This window comes from Maniola jurtina, chromosome 27 (assembly GCF_905333055.1).
Source record: "Maniola jurtina chromosome 27, ilManJurt1.1, whole genome shotgun sequence".
Taxonomy (NCBI): domain Eukaryota; kingdom Metazoa; phylum Arthropoda; class Insecta; order Lepidoptera; family Nymphalidae; genus Maniola; species Maniola jurtina.
This window is the reverse complement of record NC_060055.1, coordinates 1,930,689-1,946,118: the sequence shown is the minus strand read 5'-3', so window position 1 is coordinate 1,946,118 and position 15,430 is coordinate 1,930,689. Positions and strand designations below refer to the sequence as shown.

The window sequence follows — 15,430 nt, the reverse complement described above, 5'->3', positions numbered from 1 at the left end:
AAATTTTAAAATTTTTTTATGACCAAGTTTTCATGGCCCTAATGTGCCCTAACTCACTGAGATCGTTGGCCTCGGCCTATCTGAAGATGGCCAACGATCTCAGTGAGTTAGGGCACGTTAGGGTCATGAAAACTTTGACATAATTTTTGTTTTAATTTTGTATGGAAATTTTTATAATTTTATTTCGTCATTATACTTCAGCATTGTGTTTATCAGATCAAAGTAGCATGGGTACGTGTCGTCATTATATACTAATTATACTGTATAGGTGGAAGGGAAAACTGATGCCGGAAGGGCGTTCCACATCCTGGCGGTTCGGATTAGAAAAGAGGAAGCAAATCGCCTCGTACGTGTTCGAGGAATTTCGACTAGGTATGGATGCAGACTTTGACGATGCCTGGCAGTACGATGGTGGAAAGGTGCTGCCAATGGAACCTTATTACTAAGCCTCCGCTCTCCGTCTGTCTGTCAGCCGGCTGTATTTCAATTAAAAACGCTTCATGTCTCGTCTAGTTTGAAATGCTTTGCATTGCATTCTGATTTATTAATGCACTGAAAATTGAATAGTTCCAACAGGATTTAAAAAACCAAAATCCACGCGGGCGAAGCCGCGGGCATCCTCTAGTACTAAATATTGTATAGAAGCAGGCGTCAAAACGTATTCGAAATTCAAAATTTTACCATGAATCTATATGTATGTATAAGTACCTATGGGAGTATGTTTTTGACTTCGTCTGTGTTGGCGCTTGCTGGCGCGCGTGCTGTGCCTTTTTGGAGTGATTTTTTGTTAAGACTGGGAAGAGCTCTAAAGGAGTGCCGCGCGTATGTCGGCGAGCGAGGGCACAGACTAAGTCCATACTTATATAGTTCCCCTAACTTGTAAATAACTACAAACTTGACATTGGCTAATCTTTGTAAAGCCAGACGAGAGAGAAAAAAATATATATACCTATGGATAGAACGCTCCTGATACTTACTTATCGCTATTCTGCTTTAATCTATACATATAATAAAATTGTAGAAAAGTGGTGTCTGTACAATGGAAATATATAAAAAAAAAGTAGGAGGGGTTGTTATTATATCGATGCCGAACCCGAAATTGTAATTAATTTTTTTTTGTCTGTTTGTCTGTGTGTTTGTGCACGCTAATATCAGAAACGGCTTATTCGATTTTTATACAGTTTTCACTTATATATTGTAGTAAGCTTCACTTAACATTTAGTGTTTATTTCATGTCAATCAGTTCATAAATAAAAAAGTTATGTCAATTTAAAGAATCACGGCGAACATTTTTAACGTACAGAGTATATGCTGCCCGAAAAGTCACTATTCCACGCGAACGAAGTCGCGGGCACAGCTAGTATACAAAAAAAATTACTTACCACATCTCTGGAGAGTACGGTGGTGAGGCGGTGACCAGCGATGGCGGCGGTAGCAATGCGTCGTTTGACAACTGAGACAAAAACTTACATTTAATCACATAATAGTACTGGCGCCGATTCTGTTCTCTAAACTAAATTTAGAGTATCTGCATCTTTTTCTTTTTGATATTGCTAAAAAAGGACGGAACATGAATTTTACATTGAAAGGTTTGACGGCTCTAAATTTAATTAAAAATTGTCAAACTGTGTCTGTCCTTTTCATATTACATTAGTAAGAAGATGATATGAATACTCTAAAATTTAGTCATGCTCAGAATTAGTTCCATTATCTATTACATCATTACATACTCAAGGTACACGAAAAAAAAACTTTTTTCGTATATTGCCATAGGCTACATTTTATACCGGAAAATAAAAGCGTTCCCACGGGATTGTACAAATCTAAAACCATGCGAACGAAGTAGCGGGCATCAGCTAGTTCTAAATTTAAGTAGGTACTTACAGTGGTAAGCACGGTCGCTTCGCAGCCGGGTTGGTACTTTTCGTGGGCGTTGGGCAGTCGCCGCAGCACCTTTTCGCGGTCTTGCTTATGTTTGCGGTCCGCACCTTTCAGTTTGAACACCTAAACAAAAAACAATGCAAATGAGCATCGATATAGAATGCAGTATAATATTATAGGTCACGAACAAAAAGACCGGCCAAGAGCGAGTCAGACTCGCGCACTGAGGGTTCCGTACTCGGGTATTTTTTCCAACATTTTGCACGATAAATCAAAAACTACAACACATAAAAATAAATAAAACTCTGTTTTAGAACGTATACGTAAAGCCCTTTCATATGATACTCCACTTGGTATAGTTATCTTACTTTGAAAATTGAAACACATTTTAATTTTTTTCAAATGATGTAACCACAAATTCCCGGTTTTCAGATTTATCCCTGTACTTGTGCTATAAGACCTACCTATCTGCCAAATTTCATGATTCTAGGTCAAAGGGAAGTACCCTATAGGTTTCTTGACAGACACGACGGACGGACGCACGGACGAACGGATGAACGGACGGACGCACGGACGAACGGATGAACGGATGGACGGATGGACAGACAGACAACAAAGTGATCCTATAAGGGTTCCGTTTTTTCTTTTGAGGTACGGAACCCTAAAAATCGCTAAAGTGGCCACGTTTGCATACGTCACATATGTGTGCGTGCGTGCGTGCGAGCGGCTGCGTGTGTGTGTGTAAAAGAGATTTTTACCTTGATTTGGCAAGCAGCGGCGTGGAGCCTGTTCTCTTCGTTAGCGAGGTAGGTTTCCACTTGTATACGGAAGGGCACCCCCTTTTCGCCGCCATGTTTCTTCGCTGTGAACTCTGTTGATATGCAGTTCACCTGTGGATAAAATAATCAAAATTATATAAAAACTAGCTGTGCCCGCGACTTCGTTCGCGTGGAATAGTAGTACGTACTCTGTACGTTAAAAATGTTCGCCGTGATTCTTTAAATTGACATAACTTTTTTATTTATGAACCGATTGACATGAAATAAACACTAAATGTTAAGTGAGGCTTACTACAATATATTAGTGAAAACAGTATCTAAATCGAATAAACCGTTTCTGATATTGGCGTGCACAAACACACAGACAAACAGACAAAAAAAAAATTAATTACAATTTGGGGTTCGGCATCGATATAATAACAACCCCTGCTACTTTTTTTTTATATATTTCCATTGTACAGACACCACTTTTCTACAATTTTATTATATGTAAAAATATCGAACCCCCGCCTTCCATTCGGAGGCCGGGGGTTCGATCCCGGGCACCTATCAATTTTAACGGTGAAGGAAAACAGTGTGAGGAAACCTGCAAGCCTGAGAGTTTCCCGTAATATTCTAAAAGATATGTGAAGTCTGCCAATCCATACTTGGCTAGTATGGTAGACTAACCCTTGACTGCGATCTCACCTGATGGTAAGTGATGATGCAATCTAAGGTGGAAGCAGGTACACACAACCCTTAGCAAAGAGGATTACAATACAGAGAAAGTGATTTAGCAAAAGAATTGATGAAACCTACCTTGATGTAAACGCCTACATCTTTTGTAGGGTCCCAATAGATGTGCAACGCATTCAAACACGTCGGTTGTTCCACACGAGTCACCCCGTACGACAGTGGTACGTCTACCTGTGGACAAAATGCTCTACAAATTCCGATCATAATAAAAAAACGAAGGGTTCCGTACCATCGTAAAACATTACACATCTTTATGTAGAACTCTGCAAGTTAATAACTGTCTGCGCCATCTATATGTGATTTAGTAAATTAAATTTTTAGTACTTAATCATTTTAATTTTTTTTATCATATAACCACAAATTCACGGTTTTCGAATTTATTCCTTTACTTGAGCTATAAGACCTACCTAATTGCCAAATTTCATGATTCTAGGTAGTCAACGGGAAGTACCCTATAGGTTTTCTTGATAGACACGACGGACGGACAGACGGATGGACGGACGGACAGACGGATGGACGGACGGACAGACAGAAAGATAGACAGACAACAAAGTGATCCTATAAGGGTTCCATTTTCCTTTTAAGGCGCGGAACCCGAAAAATCGGTTCCGACCATTAAATCCAAGAAATGACACTTTTTTTTTTAAATTTCATGGTGACCAGTTTTTATTTTTAATTTGTCATAGCAACAATAGAAACACACATTCTGTGAAAATTTCAACTTTGTACCTATTACGATCTACGAGACACGCTGACAGACAGACAGACGGACATCAGAGGCATAGTAATAGGGTCCCGATGGTACCTAACAGGTACGGAACTCTAAATAAGCGAATACTAACTTCTATGATCCTCTCCCCGGGTCTCTCGGCATGCCACTGCGCGATCTGCTCGCGCTCCATGTACTGCAGGCGACGCTCGTGGAAGCAGATTTTGATGACGCTCTGCGGACAAAACATTAAAAGCATTATTCATCATCATGATCACAATTAAATGTTATGATATATTTCGGAGAGTGTGCACAGGAACTTTTCGATCTTGTCCCCCCTTCACCATTTTACCACCGAACCGCAAGACGTCGGGCGAGTTTCCATCCTTATGTCGTCGACATTCCATCTACACGCACGAAACGTTTTGCGTCTTCATTCCTCATACGCATGGCTAAGGTTTGGAATACTCTCCCGCGATCTGTTTCCTACTAATTACAATCCGGGTATCTTTAAAACAAGAGTGAATAGGCACCTTCTAGGTAAGCGCGTCCCATCTTAGACCACATCATTACTTTCCATCAGGTGTGATTGTGGTCAAGCGCTTGCCTATAGTGAATAAAAAAAAAAAAAAATCAACCCATTGCCGGCCCTTTACTGAGAACTGGTTTCTTCTCAAAGTGAGAGGGGTTTAGGCCATAGTCTGCCACGCGGATTGTTCTCAGGCATGCAGGTTTTCTCACGATGCTTTTCTTCACTCTTAAAGCAAGGTGATATTAACACAATCATTACTATGAGGTCTCATAGTGCGCTCGAACGCATAGTGTAGGTTCCACCAATCAGATCATTGTAATTGACGTGATACAGTCATCTGATTGGTGGAACCTACACTGTGCATCCGAGCGCACTATGAGGCCTCTTAGTAACGTTTGTGAATACGGGTGTTAATTGCTTAAAACGCACATAACTGAACTCCCGACTTCCCGATAGGAGCCGGGCGTCCTAACCACTAGGCTATAACGATTTTTTACATCATCATCATCAGCCTGTGGACGTCCACTGTTGGACATAGGCCTTCCCTAAAGAGCGCCACCACACCCGGTCCTCAGCCTTCCTCATCCAGCCACTTCCCGCTAACCTCTTTATATCGTCGGTCCATCGTATCTTTTGTATTTGTATTTATTTATTCTTCGATTTAAACTTATGAAAGCGCTTAAGAGAGTCAGATCAGTACAAAATATGTTGTGGAATTGATTGAAATGGCATAAAAATTAATAAGTTACCTAAGCACATTGACATACAGAAATTAAATAGTGTCATTTGCAATGTCATAGCTTTACATTAAAAATGTCATAAATACGCTATTAAACAAGTGTAAATTAAAAATTTATAACACCCCCGACAAGTGAAGGTTACAGTAACTAGAAAAGACCGAAAAGACCTGATAACTTTCAAACGGCTGAACCGATTTTCTTGGACTATTCCACGCCTACGATCCAAAGTATCTGAGTTTTCCAAAACATCATTTTCAAATAAATAATTATGTATCTAGGCAACGTCCATCTTGACAGCTTGACATTTGTCAATTGACATATTATGAACCTAACGGTTATGTAACCTTCTTTTCTACAAGAAAACTAGAAAAGAGCTGATAACTCTTAAACGGCTGCACCAATTTTTTTGGATTATAGCTAAGAACACTCTCGATCAAGCCACCTTTCAAACAAAAAAAAACTAAATTAAAATCGGTTCATTAGTTTAGGAGCTACGAGCCCCAGACAGATACACAGATACACACGTCAAACTTATAACATCCCTCTTTTTGGGTCGGGGGTTAAGAAAAACAAAAGAGAAGGTCCTCAAATACATAATTTTCTTGTTAACATAATAATATCAAAATGTAACCATAGTACACAAGTACTTAATAATTACCTTGAAAATCTTCTTTTCTTGCTTGTAAGGCGCCAAATCTCCCAGCTTCTTCAGTTTTATCTCGTAGGGTTGCCCCTGGTTGAGATAAGTCAGGGTTTCCTCGCTCTGTTTGGTGGCTATGGACGTGGCGGCCGCTAGCACGTACTGGAATCTGGAATATAAATGGAGATCTTGGAATCTGGAAAGAATTTTTTTTTCGAGATGATTAATGGATTTTTTTTCTAGATGATTAAGAGCCCGCTTCATCGAAGCGAGAACTCTTTGGTGGGTGGAACCTAAGCTAGTGCTGTTTCCACAGATGACGGACACGACGTTATTTGTGCGTCTCCCTTTTCCTCAAACTACACCTCCGAGATGCCAAGTGAATGAATTTCGCTTGAGATTCAAGATTTTTAGGGTTCCGTACCTCAAAAGGAAAAACGGAACCCTTAAAGGATCACTTTGTTGTCTGTCTGTCTGTCCGTCCGCCCGTCCGTCGTGTCTGTCAAGAAAACCTATAGGGTACTTCCCGTTGACCTAGAATCATGAAATTTGGTAGGTAGGTACCTAGGTCTTATAGTAAAAAAGAAGGAATAAATCCGAAAACCGTGAATTTGTGGTTACATCATATAAAAAATTTAAAATGTATTTAAATTTTCAAAGTAACGGCCCGTTCACACATGGGAGTCCGTTTTACTGGTACGTTTTTAACGGATACGTCATAAATTTATGCTGTGTTCACACATAGGCACCGTATTACGTTCAACGGATCCGTCATTACTGGATGCGATGTGTGAACAGAAAACTCGCAGTATACCGCCGCTATTCTACAAGGATGGATCTATCCATTAAAATTCTACGTATCCGTATATTTCCGTTCCGTCCGTCCAGTATTCGATGACAAAACGGAATGTCATTTTTTTACGGAACGATATTTTTTACTGTATACAGAATACTGTGCCATGTGTGAAGTCGCTCATACAACTACATACGCCATCGACGCAAAAAAAAAGTACACGATAAAACGGAACAGTAAAACGGAGACATGTGTGAACCGGCCGTAACGTAACTATACCAAGTGGTGTAGCATATGATGGTAACCTGTATATTCTAAAACAGATTTTAATTTATTTTTATGCATAATAGTTTTTGATTTATCGTGCAAACTCAAGACGATCTAAGCGTTTCTCCAAGGTTCCTGGCATTTGCTTATCTTTTAAGCAAACGAAGGAAAAACGGGCAATACCTGTTATCATCTTTGTAGCAGGTTTCGGAGCGGGTCGGCGAGTGCAGAAAGCTGTCCAGGGAGTTAGGCGAGCACATCAACAAACCTACAAACAGGATGCACAGACAATCAATAAAAAGATTTGCGCTCACTTCTCTCACACTAACTATTATTATAACCACTAATATTATAAATTTTTAATGGACCTAAATTCACTTGGACGAAGGCGCGAAAAACATCTGGAGCTCAAGCTCTGGAAACGGGGATAGGATACTTTTATCCCGAAAAAAATTAAAGAGTACCTACACAGAGATTTAACAAGTGTAAATTAAAAACTTTCAAACTTTCTTTTAACTAACGTTTCGTTAACTTTCAAACGGCTGAACCGATTTTCTTGGATTATAGCTAAGAACACTCTCGATCAAGCCACCTTTCAAACAAAAAAAAAAACTAGATAAAAATTGGTTCATTAGTTTAGGAGCTACGATGCCACAGACAGATACACAGATACACACGTCAAACTTATAACACCCCTCTTTTTGTGCCGGGGGTTAAAAAGATTCGCACTCACTTCTCTCACACTAACTATTATTATAACCACTAACAGCCGTATTCACAATCATTACTATGAGGTCTCACAGTGCGCTCGAACGCATAGTGTAGGTTCCACCAATCAGATCATTGTAAATTGACGTGATACAGTCATCTTATTGGTGGAACCTACACTGTGCGTTCGAGCGCACTATGAGACCTCATAGTAACGTTTGTGAATACGGGTGTAATATTATAAATAAAAATTAATGAACCTTAATTCACTTGGACGAAGTTCTGGAGCTCAAGCTCTGGAAACGGGGATAGGATGCTTTTCATCCCGAAAAAATTAAAGAGTACCTACACACGAGATTTAAAAAAACATGTAAGCTTGAGCCTTACCTTTGTTCTCCTGGTTATTGGGCGAGTGGTAGCCATTCACTGGCATTATCATTGGCATCGGTTGGCACTGCATACTTTCTGGACTGGCTGTAAAAAAAAAAAAAAATTGAAAAAAAAATCGGTTAAGTGCAAGACAGCCACTAAGCGTTCCTATTACCATCGTATAAGAAATAACACTTTTTTAATTTTTTTAGGGTTCTGTACCTCAAAAGGTAAACGGAACTCTTAAAGGTCTGTCTGTCCGTCTGTCGTGTCTGTCAAGAAAATCTATAGGGTACTTCCCGTTGACCTAGAATCATGAAGTTTGGCACGGAGATACGAGTAGATAGGTCTTATAGCACAAGGGGAAAATCCAAAAACCGTGATAAACCACCACCACTCTGTATGTGTATATGTTTCTCTTTCACGCAAAAACTACTGAACGGGTTTGACTGTGGAATGGATATAGATTATATCCTGGATTAACACATAAGCTACTTTTTATTCCGGAAAATCAAAGAGTTCCCACGGGATATTGACAAACCTAAATCCACGCGGACGAAGTCGCGGGTGTCAGCTAGCAGTTATCTAACTTTGAAATTTCAAATCCTTGGCAAACTTCAAACTCTTAGCATAATAAATACTCGTTTATGGCCGATTCACACCAATTGCGTATGCAGCACGTACACGTGACACGTGCGTGGTGACGCGCGTGAATCCAAAGACGTTACTGCATACATTACGTCTACGTGAACGTTCACGCCACGCAAGCGGTATGCCATGTATCATACAGTTCTATAAATTACAACGCAATGGTACGCGCTACGTCTACGCTTACGCAGCCGGTGTGAACGAGCTATAAGATTTAAACTTACAATGTGAGTTCATCATGACGCCATTGTGAGGCGACGACTGCTGGCAGCCGTCGTCCAGGTCACGGTTGTCCACCACCATGTTGGTTATCTGTAAACAAGGACTTCGATGTAATAAACTAATTCTTTTTCTTCTCAATCATTTATTTTTCGCAGAGTCTGACGACCTACCTTTTTTCCGCTGATAAATATGCAATTACGCATTCCGCTCAAAAGCGGGTATGTGGGGCTCACTGGCAATGCATTTGATGCTGCATTCATATAGCATACCCACTAAAAACCGAGCGGTGCCGTCCGCGTCAGGTAAGAGGCATCTCAGGATCCCGGGTGTCGTATGCGACTGAGACGTTTCAGCGTTAAACCGGCAGTTTTTAGTGCGGGAGAAGATGAGCGTAATGTCTCCTTCTTCTCGCCTGTCTTCTTCTGCGGAGTGGGTGAGACAGTTTCACAGCCATTACACTAAAGCAGTGGTAAGCGATGTGGTCTTATTAGTGGTCCCGGGTTCGATTCCCGGCAGGTATTTGGAATTTTATGATTTTTGGTCTAGTCTGGTAGGAGGCTTTAACCGTGGCTAGTTACCACCCCACTGGCAAAGCCGTACCGCCAAGCGATTTGTTAAGTACGATGCCGTGTTAAAACCGAAGGGGTATAGGTTTAATGAAAACTTCCTCCCAGGTTAACCCGCCTTCCAGGTTAGCCCGCTTCCATTTTAGACTGCATCATCACTAGACTAGCTGAGATTGCAGCCAAGGGCTAACTTTCATCTGAATTTTTAAAAAAATGAAAGAAAGAAAAAACGTTTATTATTTGAAAGCTGTGGCACACATTACCAGTTACACCTACAATATCTACCTAAGGCAAAGGGAAACTACTAAGAAGAGGGTTACCTGTCTGTTATCATCAGCTCTGCGTGGAAGCCAAGCGCGTCGTGGGTTGGCCAGCACGTTCCCTGGGGGAGACAGGGCTTCCTGCTTGAACCCTGGCAGCCCTGGCAGCGCGCAGGACAGCGCGCCCAATGCATCGCTGAAAAGTAGACAATTATCTACATACTATGTGAGGTGTACCCAAAACGCTAGCAAAAATGAAGACAGGTGAAACTAATGGACAGATTGGGCTGAAATTTGCAGATAGCTATTATGACAAAGACTAAGAATATGAGCTAATAAGTTTCTTGAAAATTCAACTCCTATCGAGGAAGAGATAGCTCGCCGGGAAAGGACATTGCCTATTTTTGTTCCGGAAAATCAAAGAGTTCCCGCGGGATTTTTAAAACCTTACTTACGCTGGCATCATCTAGAATCTATATTATTTATAAAGTTTAAAAAAAAAACATTTTAATATGTCCTCTCCGCTCCGTTTAGATGGAAACCGGGCCTTAGCCTTGCCTCTAAATAAAAAGTCTTACCCCATAGTCAGTTCTCCGGTTAAGTCCAAGTCCAGGTCATTGGTGGTCCATCCAGGGGACATGTGCGAAGATGATGAACTGGTACCGCTTCCACCCATATCGCCGAGGGTTGCTGCAACCAGATAGATAGATTTATTAGGAAAGAAAGAAAGAAAATTCTTTGTTCGAGACATCGTAATACATAATACGCGACAGGCCGACATGGCAATCGGGGTGGGGATGCCCCGCACACCCGCACAGCCCCCGCGGTAGCCCGGTGTGGGATAGCACGGATGATGGATGTACACGGTGAAACCGACTGTGCTTTTTGTGGCACTGAATGTAACAATATGCCCTGTACATTCCATAAGTTTAAATAAACATTTATGAAAAGTTAAACAGCACTAAACCCCAACTACTACCCGCGAACTGTCGATAGATAATATAAAACTGTTTTTCTGTTTCTCGGCGTATTTCAACATTGTACTATTGTACTATACTTGTATGTAGGAACTCAGAATTTTTTCCACTTTCATTTGATATCTCACTTGATAGGTACAATAGCAAAAATAAATTTTCGTAGACCCACACTTTTTTGGATGTAACATCTGCCAGGTCGATTTTTTCCGTATAAAATCCTGTGTCACCCGGACCATAATAAAAAATCGATTGACACCTCATTCATCAAAATCGGCACAGTAGTTTAGGCGCTGTGGTGGAACACACAGAATCTGGATACAATGGACTGCTAAAATCATTACTCTTCCTTTTGGCTTTGCCGCAGTCGGGTAAAAAACAGATTGCTGCCTATTATAGACGGCTAAAATTGTAACCCTTCCTTTTGACTTTGCTGTAGTCGGGTAAAAAAAAGTGAGCCTGGCCTGATTGTAAGGCCAAAATGCTAGGTCACACAATTCAGCACACACACACATCGTGTGTGCGAGTTTATCTCCGGTCAAGATGATTACCGAGTGCAATCGTCTCGCTCCCTTATCTTTACACTATTGAGCAATATAATGTTACGTACTAGATTTGAGTTCGGTTCGTGTTAAACTGTTGGTACAAGGAACCAAAATTTTATCTTAATTTGCTATAATCCGCAGAAACCGACCAATCTGTATAACGCAGACCTGGCTCCCAGTGATGGCTTTTCCTCCATAATTCGTCGTCTTAGAGTGAAAACATCGGGAATGCATTTTTGCTCAAATTTATTTTACGCACATCCTGATGTGACTACAGTACAACCAAATTAATAATGCGCATAGAAATCTTCGTCACTGTTCGGCAACGGTCGTATGATACACATGATATTGACTCTTATTTGTTTATAACAAGGTGCAAAATGCAAGTGCATTGTTTAGGGCTCTTACGATTCAATGATTCGGAATACGACAATTAGCGAAGATCTGCATGCGCATTATTAATTTGGTTGTACTGTAATTTGTTCATTCGATACTCGTAACGCCATCTATGACATTAAATAAGAAACTCGTAAATACTCGCTTCTGTCAGTTTGGCGTGAAAACCTTGGAACGAACGTTTCGTTTCATATTTAAAAATTGCTTACTTGAGTTTATCTTGCTGTTGCTGTATAATTTAGTGTTTTAATTAGTAAAAAAACATAATAGATGCCATACGAAAATTTTACAGCACGCAGTTTTTTCTTCCGCCTGAAAAGTTACTTCTTTTACACTTACGAGGTTTTCACTCTAATGTAGCAGTGCAAGGATCGCAAGGATCAGGCCGTGATTAACCGAATCCTTGCGACTGATATAACCCGACACCGAATCAATCCAGCTATTGATTAATACAAGTTATATGCCCACGAATATTTTGAAACAACAAGTGTAAATTAAAAATTTATAACACCCCCGACAAGTGAAAGTTACAGTAACTAGAAAAGAGCTGATAACTTTCAAACGGCTGAACCGATTTTCTTCGATTAATAGCTAAGAACACTCTCGATCAAGCCACCTTTCAAACAAAAAAAAAAAAAACTAAATTAAAATCGGCTCATTAGTTTAGGCGCTACGGTGCCACAGACAGATACACAGACACACAGATACACACGTCAAACTTATAACACCCCTCTTTTTGGGTCGGGGGTTAAAAAAGAAAAATTGCCGACTACTACATACGAGTAGGTCACAATCTTCAACGCCCTTTCATCCAAATCTTTTCAGCGATTGCTCTTTTAAAGTATAAAGTAGGTGTAGGATTATTATAAAGATTATTGTAAAATGGCTGTTAGCAAATAGGCCACTTTATAAAGTAGTTCAGATAAAAACAAGTTAAACCAATAAACAATTTCTTCGCCATTATGCCAATAGGTATCTACTCCAGCTATCAGTTAAACTTTGCCCGGGGCCCGGGATGGGTATACATAACTAGTAATTACTGATAATTGCAGACAAGTGTCTCGGTTAATCAAAGAGTTCAATTTGCAATAGTAAATTTCAATGGCCGAGATATCATAACCAGTCTACGGTTGTCAACGGAGCTCGTTCGTGAGGTCGAAATTTCCAGAAATAACAAAAATCTCGGGTTGAAATCTATAGAGCGAACTTAGACTTTGCTTAGACTTAAGTCTCAGTTAAAACGAGACAGATTTACGCCAGCGCTATAACGTGGTCTCGTTTTAACAGTGTCTTAAGACTCTAAAGTCCGAGCAAAGTCTAAGTGCTGTCTATAGATCTCAGCCTCAATGATGATTAGCCTATGCAGGAGATATAATAGAGCAAAATTGTGTGCGCATTAGCCTATGCAGGAGATATTATGGAACAGAAGTTTGTGGGCAAACACATATGCACTCAAATCCCTGAGGCATTTTACGCAGTGCATCCGATCAGCATACGAGAATTCTGGATACGAAATATAGTGCATACATTTTGTAGTAAAAAACTAGTAAAAATTTTGACAATAAATAATAATATTATCATCGCTAAGTAACATATTGAACGATTGAATATATTTGCGCCCAATTTGGAACTAAAGGTAGGACCTATCAAAAAATTATGAGAGGCAGTGGACAGGTTATGTCTGTCGTAGAACCGACGGCCGATTGGACAGACGTGTTCTGCAGTGGAGACCGTAAGCACAGTGTAGCTGGTTGGACCGATGACCTGTAGAAGGTGGCGGGGAACAGATGGATGAGGAAGACGGAGGACCGTGTTTGGTGACTCTTGAAAAGGTTTAATGTCCAGCAGGGGAAGGATACAGGATGATGGATTGGATTGGATTGGAAATAATAAGAACAAATGAGTTACCGTAAGGGTTATAAGCGATGCCAGTGAAAGCATGGGCGCCAAATTCCGCCAACCTCCGCCCCTCCATTGCTTCCTTGGCCGCGAATTGCAGCACAGCAGCCGCCGATATGTGACCAGATTGTAGAGTGTCTTCTACCATGTTGGATTTGCTTTCGCGTAATAGTTTGTCGGTGAACCGCTAGATGGCAGTAGTGGTCCAATTGTCTCCCACTTTTATTATCACTTGTGATAGCTAAATTATGCTGTATTCAATTCACGCAATAGTTTCTTGGTGAAATTTTAGACGGTAAAAGCGATAAAGTTATTGCTTATTTTTGTGAAAAACTTTGTAGGTTTTCATGTCTTAACTTTAAGTTTTTGTTTATGTATTTTATTCAAAGAAAACAATAAATGTCCAATTATGATTTGATGGCGCTTTGGCTTGACTTTGTAATTTCCTTCTTCATCTATGTTTAAAGGCAAGTGCGCCACACATACTTCAATTTCAAAGCATGCTTAACTTGTGCAAAAAGCACAAGTATTACATATCCATTGGAGCCATGTTGAATTTGTTTTTCTTTTTACTTTCTTCTAAGTTTATACTGGAATTTTCTTCACCAAGCGATAAACATAAGATTATATTAATCTTATTGATAATATACACTAAACTTTAGCGTATTACACCAAATCTTGTTTATTTTTACTTTTTCACCCAATAGTTCCTTGGTGAACTGTGCTATATCAACAGCAGTTCCTTCACTGTTTAACTACAAAATCGTTCTTTTTTGTCACTTTTTCTAGAAGATTTTTTCCACCCAATAGTTCCTTGGTGAACCGTGCTATATCAACAGCAGTCTCTTCACCGTTTAACTTCAAAATCGTTTTTTTTGTCACTTTTCCTAGAAGATTTTTTTTACCCAATAGTTCCTTAGTGAACCGTGCTATGTCAACAGCGGTTCTTTAGTTACTTTACTTTAAAATATTACTATTTTTGACACCTTTTCCAAGTTATTCGATTTTCTTCACCCAGTAGTTCCTTGGTGAACCGTACGCAGTTACCAGCGGTTCAATCACTGCTTTACTTTAAAATCTTGATATTTTCTTTCAAGACTAGTTACTATTATTTTCACGATGGATTTATCAACAAAGTTTTTTACTACTCCTTTTTTTTCTTTTTTTTTTACTTCTTTAATAAAAGTTTTGACAGTGTTTCAATCCGTTAACACAGTCCTTTGTCAGAAAACACTCACACATTTCAAGGTCCATATGTACTTTTTGGATAACACCCTTTTGCCTGTTAGTATTTTCAAGTTATCGCGCCAAACGGTCATTTTAGTCTGTATAAATTGTATGAAACGAAATAGTAATCCACGTTTGTCGATGTATTCTTTGATTTTAGCGCGGTTTTGACTATAATTTAGGACCTTTTACAGAGGTTTTTATTTATAACACATACACTTTTAATCCAAGGTAAGTCCAAAAATGCTAGAAAGTTGATAAATGTCTATGGTTCTAAGTGGATTTGAACGCGGTTTTCAGTATAAATTAGGTCCTTCCACTAGCAAGGTTTTTATTTATAACACATTCACACTTAATCTATGGAAACGCTAAGTCCAGAATTGCGAAGTTGAGAACTCCAAAGGTGCTGAGTGGATTTTTAAGGCGGTTTCACTATGATTTAGACAATTTTACGAGAAAGGTTTAGATGTCTAACACGAACACATTTAATTTATAGAAAAAGAAAAAGTAAATCCACAACAAGTTAGTCTATAAATAAAT

General features: G+C 39.7%; 1 protein-coding gene across 5 annotated transcripts in view; it reads right to left on the bottom strand.

The window, feature by feature from the left end:
• The window catches only part of LOC123879239 (transcription factor CP2-like protein 1), a 53,466-nt gene that overhangs the window by 23,144 nt on the left and 14,892 nt on the right, over window positions 1–15,430 (bottom strand). The window contains exons 2-13 of one of the 5 annotated variants that reach the window (XM_045926863.1): window positions 13,673–15,322; window positions 10,428–10,539; window positions 9,910–10,045; window positions 9,026–9,113; window positions 8,172–8,258; window positions 7,260–7,344; window positions 6,035–6,212; window positions 4,238–4,339; window positions 3,459–3,566; window positions 2,640–2,771; window positions 1,885–2,004; window positions 1,383–1,453 (exon numbers count right to left, since the gene is read on the bottom strand). In XM_045926863.1, the coding sequence (XP_045782819.1) occupies window positions 1,383–1,453; window positions 1,885–2,004; window positions 2,640–2,771; window positions 3,459–3,566; window positions 4,238–4,339; window positions 6,035–6,212; window positions 7,260–7,344; window positions 8,172–8,258; window positions 9,026–9,113; window positions 9,910–10,045; window positions 10,428–10,539; window positions 13,673–13,811 (1,358 nt within the window). In that variant the 5' untranslated portion in view covers window positions 13,812–15,322. Of the gene's footprint in view, window positions 1–1,382; window positions 1,454–1,884; window positions 2,005–2,639; window positions 2,772–3,458; window positions 3,567–4,237; window positions 4,340–6,034; window positions 6,213–7,259; window positions 7,345–8,171; window positions 8,259–9,025; window positions 9,114–9,909; window positions 10,046–10,427; window positions 10,540–13,672; window positions 15,358–15,430 lie in introns of those variants that run through there. The other 4 variants (XM_045926864.1, XM_045926867.1, XM_045926861.1 and 1 more) reach the window with 4 other exon arrangements.